At 37.1% G+C, this 8,288-nt stretch overlaps 1 protein-coding gene across 1 annotated transcript; it reads left to right on the top strand.

Moving 5' to 3' along the window:
• The first annotated feature begins 242 nt into the window (after window positions 1–242).
• LOC5572986 (actin-1) lies at window positions 243–3,763 on the top strand. Its single transcript, XM_001654263.2, has 2 exons — window positions 243–381; window positions 2,181–3,763. Exon 2 carries the CDS (start codon window positions 2,212–2,214, stop codon window positions 3,340–3,342), a length of 1,131 nt encoding a protein of 376 aa, XP_001654313.1. The 5' UTR covers window positions 243–381; window positions 2,181–2,211; the 3' UTR covers window positions 3,343–3,763.
• The last annotated feature ends 4,525 nt before the right edge of the window (window positions 3,764–8,288 follow it).

The raw sequence follows: 8,288 nt of genomic DNA, 5'->3' as shown, positions 1-8,288 counted from the left end.
ACAGCTCGGTCAGGGATGAGTAAGGACGAGATAAATTAAAAATATGAGAAATTCGTCTCCCAGTCATGTTTATTTTAGCTCGAAAGTGAGCGATTCCTTCCCCGCGTGGCTGCGTCGTGTTTTGTTGTGATCAATTCCAAGTTTGGGATCACGGGAAGAGCGAGAGAGAAAGAGTTCGCGAGAATTTCAGCACCAAATTGGTATTAGATAGTGTCATGTGCACCGTATATAAACTTTGAGCCCAACCGCCACGGCATTCATTCTAGTTCCGAAACCGTTTGCCGTGCCACGTGTTCGCGATCGTTCTCATTCGATCGGAGTGACTGCCGTTTGAGGATTAGTGTGTGCAGAAGAAACCAACGGATAGAAGTTCCTTTTTGTGTGAGTGTCATTGGCCTTTGATGGATAATTAATGTGGAAATGATTGGATATGGTGTACTAACTGCATTGAATAAAATATTACATAATGTGAGAAAGACTCGAACAATGTAAATTACGAAAATGAAAATTGCAAAGATGAAACAGTTGAACGCTTGAATGAAGAGTACGTGGAGTGATTCAACAATGCAATATTTAACATTGAACAAATCTACAAAAGTGAATAATACGTTAAAAAAAATAAGAATGCAATGGACGATTTGGTTGAAGTTTGACAAACAACATCAAATCGGCAGGGCTTCCTAAGGCACAAAATATCTTAGTTCTTGCCTTGCATGGCAGAAGTTAATTGGGAAAGGATGCTCTCAGTTTATAACTGTGGAAGTGCTCATAGAACACAAAGCACAAAAGGAGGCTTTGACACAGTTGAGACGTAACGTCAAAGGTGATAAATATCGCCAAACATTATTCTGGATTATTGGGGTTCTCCATGATTACGTGCAAATGTGTGATGAGGTACGAGGTACAAAACCATGATCAAGATTACTAAATCCAATACCAGATCAAGGGGTCCCACCATGATGGGTCAAGTGGATAATTTGGCGCAAATTTTCAAATCACTCATACTGAATACATAAAAATCAGAAACATCGAAACAAATGACGATTTGAAATATATTCATCCCTCATTAGTTATTCACAGAAAAAAAGTCAGAATTACATTATTCATGTAAGCTGAATACCATAATGCTACCATATTTCGCGCACGCTCCTAATTTTGCTCACTGCTATTTTATTCATATTTGTTGATGCATAATTGCATGTTATGTAACCATGGCTGAAGTAGAATTATTTAAAATACTCCCCAAAAAATTTTCTTTCGCAAAACATGTTTAAAGTGTCAGTGAGCGAAACTAGGAGCGTCCGCTAAATGAGGGTACTTAACAGTATAAAGATAAAGTTAACAATTGAATTTTTGTACCGTAATCCGGGGTATCATTGATCAGCGGGGTAACATTGATCGGAATGACTCATCTCGTAAAAAGTTTGTGTCATCATTTATTGATGAAATATTTCCAAAGCATGAATTGCGCTTCTTCTTCTTATATTCATGAGCTAATGAAAATTAAGATTCTTGTGAAAATTACATTTACTACCCACTTACCTCACAGTACCTTATGTTTTTTTACGATGTAGTTACTCTGGGTTGACAATCTACGAAAATTAGTCAGTTTTTGTAAATTTTATATGTTCTTCTTCTTTCTGGTGTAACGTCCCAACTGAAACAGAGCCTGCTTTTTAGCTTAGGTTGCTTATATGCACTTTCACAGTTATTAACTAAGAGTTGTTTTGTCAATTGACCATTTTGGTTTTCGTATATCGAGTGGCAAGCTCGAAGATACCATATGCTCTGGAAAGTCGATAAAATTTCCTACTAGAAAAGATCCTCGGCTCGTGGGATTCGAATCCACGACCCTCAGCTTCATAAAGAATTCTTATTTTATACACAATGAAGTAAAATTTGTGTGCATACTTCAAAATTGTCTTTGAAGTGTAGTTAGTCATTCCAACGTTATCATATTGTAATATTATTTATACTAATCTTTAAAGCACAAATACCATGGTCCATATCGGAAATTGGCATACATATGGCATATGATATAATGCCACTAGGTTCCTAACAAGGGAATTGTACTATGCGAATAGACGGTTGAAATATCAATTGAAGAATAATTATACGTAGCAGCCTAAACATCTGGATAAACTAATTTCATATTGTTTTACTCTATATTTCTATTGCAGAATAAGATCAAGAAACTAAAATCCATTCAAGATGTGTGATGAAGATGCTGCTGCCCTCGTTGTTGACAACGGATCCGGAATGTGCAAGGCCGGTTTCGCTGGTGATGATGCCCCACGTGCTGTTTTCCCGTCCATTGTCGGCCGCCCACGCCACCAGGGTGTGATGGTCGGTATGGGTAACAAGGACTCGTACGTCGGTGATGAAGCCCAGTCCAAGAGAGGTATCCTCACCCTAAAGTACCCAATTGAGCACGGTATCATCACCAACTGGGATGATATGGAGAAGATCTGGCATCACACCTTCTACAATGAACTGCGTGTTGCCCCAGAAGAGCACCCAGTTCTGCTGACTGAGGCCCCACTGAACCCCAAAGCCAACCGTGAGAAGATGACTCAGATCATGTTTGAGACATTCAACTCGCCAGCCATGTACGTTGCCATCCAGGCTGTTCTGTCCCTGTACGCCTCCGGTCGTACCACTGGTATCGTTCTGGATTCCGGAGATGGTGTCTCCCACACCGTCCCAATCTACGAAGGTTATGCTCTACCACATGCCATCCTCCGTCTGGACTTGGCTGGTCGCGATCTGACCGACTACCTGATGAAGATCCTGACCGAGCGTGGCTACTCCTTCACCACCACCGCTGAACGTGAAATCGTTCGTGACATTAAGGAGAAGCTGTGCTACGTCGCTCTGGACTTCGAGCAGGAAATGGCCACCGCTGCTGCTTCCACCTCCCTGGAGAAGTCTTATGAACTTCCTGATGGTCAGGTCATCACCATTGGCAACGAGCGTTTCCGTTGCCCAGAAGCTCTCTTCCAGCCATCCTTCCTGGGAATGGAATCTTGCGGTATCCACGAAACTGTCTACAATTCCATCATGAAATGCGATGTCGACATCCGTAAGGATCTTTATGCCAACACTGTCCTATCTGGTGGTACCACCATGTACCCAGGTATTGCTGATCGTATGCAGAAGGAAATCACAGCCTTGGCGCCATCTTCTATCAAGATCAAGATCATTGCTCCACCAGAACGTAAATACTCCGTCTGGATCGGTGGCTCCATCTTGGCTTCTCTATCTACCTTCCAGGCTATGTGGATTTCCAAGCAGGAGTACGATGAATCTGGCCCAGCTATTGTTCACCGCAAGTGCTTCTAAGTTAATCCTGAAGAATAGGAAAAAGCCAAAGATCTACACACCTAGACCCATAGTATTATTATCGTTTTTTCACAAACATAGCTGTTCACAAAAATTTATAAGAATTTCAGTGATCTAACGAACATCCCCATCGGAAGATACTATTCCACATGTAAGAGCTTTTGGAAAGCTCATCCATGATGGAACACCGAAAACATAGAAAGACATCCTAATTTTTTGTTGTGATACTTGTCAGCGTCCAAAACGAATTGGTCATGTGTTTTTAAACAACGTATTGATTTCACATCAACTTAATCAGAGTGATCTCAAAGTTTCTGAAACGGATAATTGTACTATTTATTATTATGTGTAATTAGCAGATTTACTTTTAGTTATATTTTACAATCGAATAATAAACGTAAGATCCCTTTTGTAACATAAATGTTATTATTATTCTCTTATCTTGTGATGACAATTCAAATAAGTTGCGATAGATAGGCTATCAGGCTGTCTTGGTAGTGTCATTCTCAAAACACACCAAGCCGTTCCCATAGGGGACGTTAGCCACAAGGAAGGACGTTTCAAGTAATACTGTTTCATATGGTATGCCCTCTTCAACATCTAATCCGATTTCTCTCGCCGTTCCCTTACGGTACCTATCCATCTAGTTTTCATTGCTTTCTTCTCCATGCTCCCTTTTACTTCGAGCAAAATAGACCGATATGCCGATAAACAAATTCAAAATATAATTATCACGGTCGATATCTTTGTATGTAAAATTTATTTTGTATGGGGAAAGGCATCAAACTTCAAATATCTTGTGAATGAAAGCTCTAATCGAAAAAATATTTGGTAGGCGTGATAGCCATCATCATCACGCACAACCGGTATCAAATATTGTTTTGAAAATAATTCCCAATTTTGAGAAATAATTCGTTAGATGCATTTCGCCATACAAATATTTTTCGGGTTACCTTTTAGCGATTTTTCGTGCATAGATATTAGCGCATATGCATTACGATGTGGCGAGTAGCGAATCATGGCATGCATTTAACCCATTAGTTTCTGGAATATATGCTACTAAATACATTATAAAAGCGCTCGGGGGAGCTGTGGTAGGTTATTTTGAGACAATGAACTCCTACTTAAGAATGCATAGTCACTCAGCTTACAGGGGATTTGATTCTGCGACAATATGATAAGAAATATTTATATCCAGGGCTAATTCAAACTATCTTAATGGCATCAGCATCTTCAACTTTTTCTGCTTCAAATATGCCGCTGGACGATGTCAATCGTCAGAGCGTCGGTGGATCAGCTGGAAAATGTGCCCAAAAATCATCTATAAAGATCCTCGGAAACATGATAAAGTGCAGTTGAATCTGGATCACTCAACCAAAAAACACTTTCGATGAGGACATGAGAAAAAAGAAAGAGTACAGAAAATAAAAAAAAACCTTTTTTTCCTTTTTTCTTAGCCTCGTGCTACACAATTTTGACATCTCGCTTCAGAGACCCGGAACGAAAAGTATGATTAGGCCGTTTATCAGCCGAACAATTCGCCAAAATTGGCTTTAAAGTAGTCTTAATTACGATATAGTTTCAATTGGCCCTGTTGACTATGCTTTTAAATCGACTATAGAACCGATTTGGTGCCTTTTCTCATTTCTTGAGTCAATTGTCAATTGTAAAATAGAACATCCACCTAAGCATGATTCTTAACGTTTTGCGATTTAATGTTGACCCCTCTACCGGCACCTTCATTTTTGTACCACAAAAAAAATCAAACGGCGATAACTTTTTGTTTTTTGCTATTTGTTCACAGCTTTGCACTATTTGTTTTCACAAGCCCACAAAAAACTCTACTATTTTGAAAACCTGTGTCCATATTGATTATTGGTCATCTGGATTCGGAGATATTCAGAAATTTCTTGGGAAACCGTCTTTGCCATAACTAACGTAAATCAGTTTACAGAAATTTTTTCATGATCATTCGCTATTCGAAAAAAATGAAACAAATTGGTGCAACCGTTTTGGAATAATGAACATTTTTGGTTCTGGTACCAACCTGGCCGTATGAAGATCTTGAGAACTTCAAAATCATTTTGTTTTTTTTTTTTAGATTTCTTGAAGGCAACTCAACCGAATTGAATTTTTTTTCAGAAAAGCTCCTTATAACCTGACATTGTATAGCCAACATTTTAGTTTTTTGATAAATGGACTAAAACCAAATAACGAACCATATGACCAATGGTCAATATTGATACGGATTCTAAAAATAAAAGTTTTCACAAGAATGGTGCAAAAGTATCGGAAACCAAAAAAAAACTACTGTTGTTTAAATATTGTTTTGTGGTTAAGAATTAGGCTGCCGGAAGAGGGGTTTAAGCCAATATTACAATGCTTATTGAAGATTTGGTGAAATTTTGTTCAAAGCTGATATACTTCACATCATGGTCGTTCAATTAATTTACCGTAGGTATGTTATAGATATGAAAAATGATTAGCTTGCCAGGATTATAAAATAGGTAATTGAAAATGTTAATCTTGAGTTTTACATGAATGAACTTGTGACATATTAACAATAGGGTGCAGAGCTACTTGGGCACTTCCATGATTTATTTTGGCATGGGTTTTTTTCTGGGCCGATTTGTCTGAAACTTTTCAATAAGAAGCATTTTAATATGATGCATGTTGTGGCCAAATATGAGCTCAGTAGCTTTCAACAAATCCTACTGTCGAACTGCATCAAAAGTGCCAAGAATAGGATCCGGCTTCCTACTTTTTGAAAAACCAATCAGAATTTTGTGAAAGATTAACTTTTTCCTACAAACAAAAATACCTTGAATTACACTGCGGAACACGATTTTGCCTCAAGCATCAAAATACCGCTATTTACTTAATTAAGGGTTGCTGAATCCATTGTCATTTACAGAAATATCATAGCACGTCTAGTTTTTGAGATATTGTCTGTTGAAAATACTAAATTTGACTATTTCAGCCAACATGCTTGCAAGTTTCTCAGCTTGTATGGCAATTTATTTGCTTAATTTTCCTCAGAACTCAAACTTCATGTGTATAACAATATTTATTAACAAAGTTCGTAATATTTCCGATGCTTAAAAGTTATTTTTTGTTGGTTTAGAAAAGTATTGTATTTTTCCATATAAGAGAGACGAAGAATTTCGTATGGAGACTACAAGCATGTTGAAAAAATCGATTTTACCTCAATTTGATCATGCAATTTCAATCAAATTATATCTGGAATGAAAGTTAAAGTCCTATTTTGCATGCTTTATAGATAGGATCATAATATTTTTTGATAAATCATTGTTTAAATTTTATGTGAACATCAATAAAACCGGTATTTTATACAACTTTAGCGACCTGTAGCTAAAAATTGTGACGTGCTGGAGCATTTCTGTGAACGGCATCAGATTCAGCAACCTCAAATCTACTAGAGACACATAATTTAATTTTTGAGACACGCAAAAATGTCATTTTTGTTACGCTGTGTTATTAATACGTTGATATTGTTATAAAGTTTTTCTGAGGTGGCACTAACTTGAGCCAATCTTCCATACAAAATGCCCGATTTCAAATTTCTTTCAAAATTTGTGTTGTTGGGCTAATAAGTGACTTGCTACCAGCCCTATCACACGCTTAATTAGAGAAACAACATTCCAGAACATTTTGCGAGTAAACATTATTTCTTCTCTGCACCAATAGAGTTTGCGGTGCCGAAAGGATAATAAGCGTGTACTTCGCAGTGTGCTACAGAGAAGTAACTCACCATGCTATGATCCATTATACTGTTATACATTTCGATCGTTTCTTCCTACAGATGGCAGCACGGATGGATTGTATCACGTTGTGACGCTTAATGATGTCTTGCGATATCTTCATTACATGTCTCGGATGAATGCTTTGGTGACGTATATGCATAGGGTTTGTTTACAAATTTCATAACGCCAAAAATGGCAATTTTTGACACCCACCCACCCCCTTGTAACGCTTTTTATATGAGTAGCGGAATTTGGGGCAAGTGTGCCACCTTAAGCAAATTGTTCTCTAACTTTGCCCAACGCTTATGAAATGCACCAATTTAGCCTCATGATGTTAGTTTCACATCTTTTCATAACCACTGTGCCATTTGAAAAGAAAATAATTTCAAAAAGTATTAGTTTTGGAGCATCTCAAATATTATCCAAAATAACCTATTTTTCGACACTATGGGGCAAGTGTGCCACCCATATGGGGCAAGACGGCCACCGAATGAACATCGCATGTAATTCTAATAGTAATGAAATTTTCTTTATTTACTATTGATATTACTTAAAAAGCAGACGCTAATCGATAATTTAAAAAATAATTTTAAGTTTACCGTAATAAAGTGGTGCTTTGTAACAAGGTTCAAAACATGCGTAACTCTCTATTACTCATTCGAATAACTAAAATGCTTATTTTTGTCTCCATTCTATACAATATAAGTAGAACCCTTATATTACGGCGAATATGTATAATATTACACTGGATCAACACTGAATAACGGTTAAATATTGATGTAGATATGTAAAACGGTACCTAATAAGCCGAAAAACATGTTATGATTGACTATTTTGAGATAAAATCATTTTGGGGGGCAAACATGTCAGTTATTCCCCTACTATACTTCAGAAACCACTACCGGTGCCTCATTTTAGTTTATTATTATGATTTTGTTGATGATGTACACATTTTTATAAATTTCACTTCAACAATTTTTCATTACCAAACAGGTGGCACACTTGCCACAATAAGTATATATTTCATCCAAACTGGATTTCGGATGTAAAACTAAATACTTTTTTCGTTCAAATGCCACAATAACTTACAGATTTGAATAGTTTCACGATATACAGTACGTTAGAAAAATCTGTTAATAATTTACCTTTTACTATGCTATTCAGAAACAACGAAATCTTATA

Source organism: Aedes aegypti, chromosome 3, assembly GCF_002204515.2.
Source record: "Aedes aegypti strain LVP_AGWG chromosome 3, AaegL5.0 Primary Assembly, whole genome shotgun sequence".
Lineage (NCBI taxonomy): Eukaryota > Metazoa > Arthropoda > Insecta > Diptera > Culicidae > Aedes > Aedes aegypti.
Note: the sequence above shows the minus strand (reverse complement) of the source record. Positions and strands in the feature narration are given on the sequence as shown.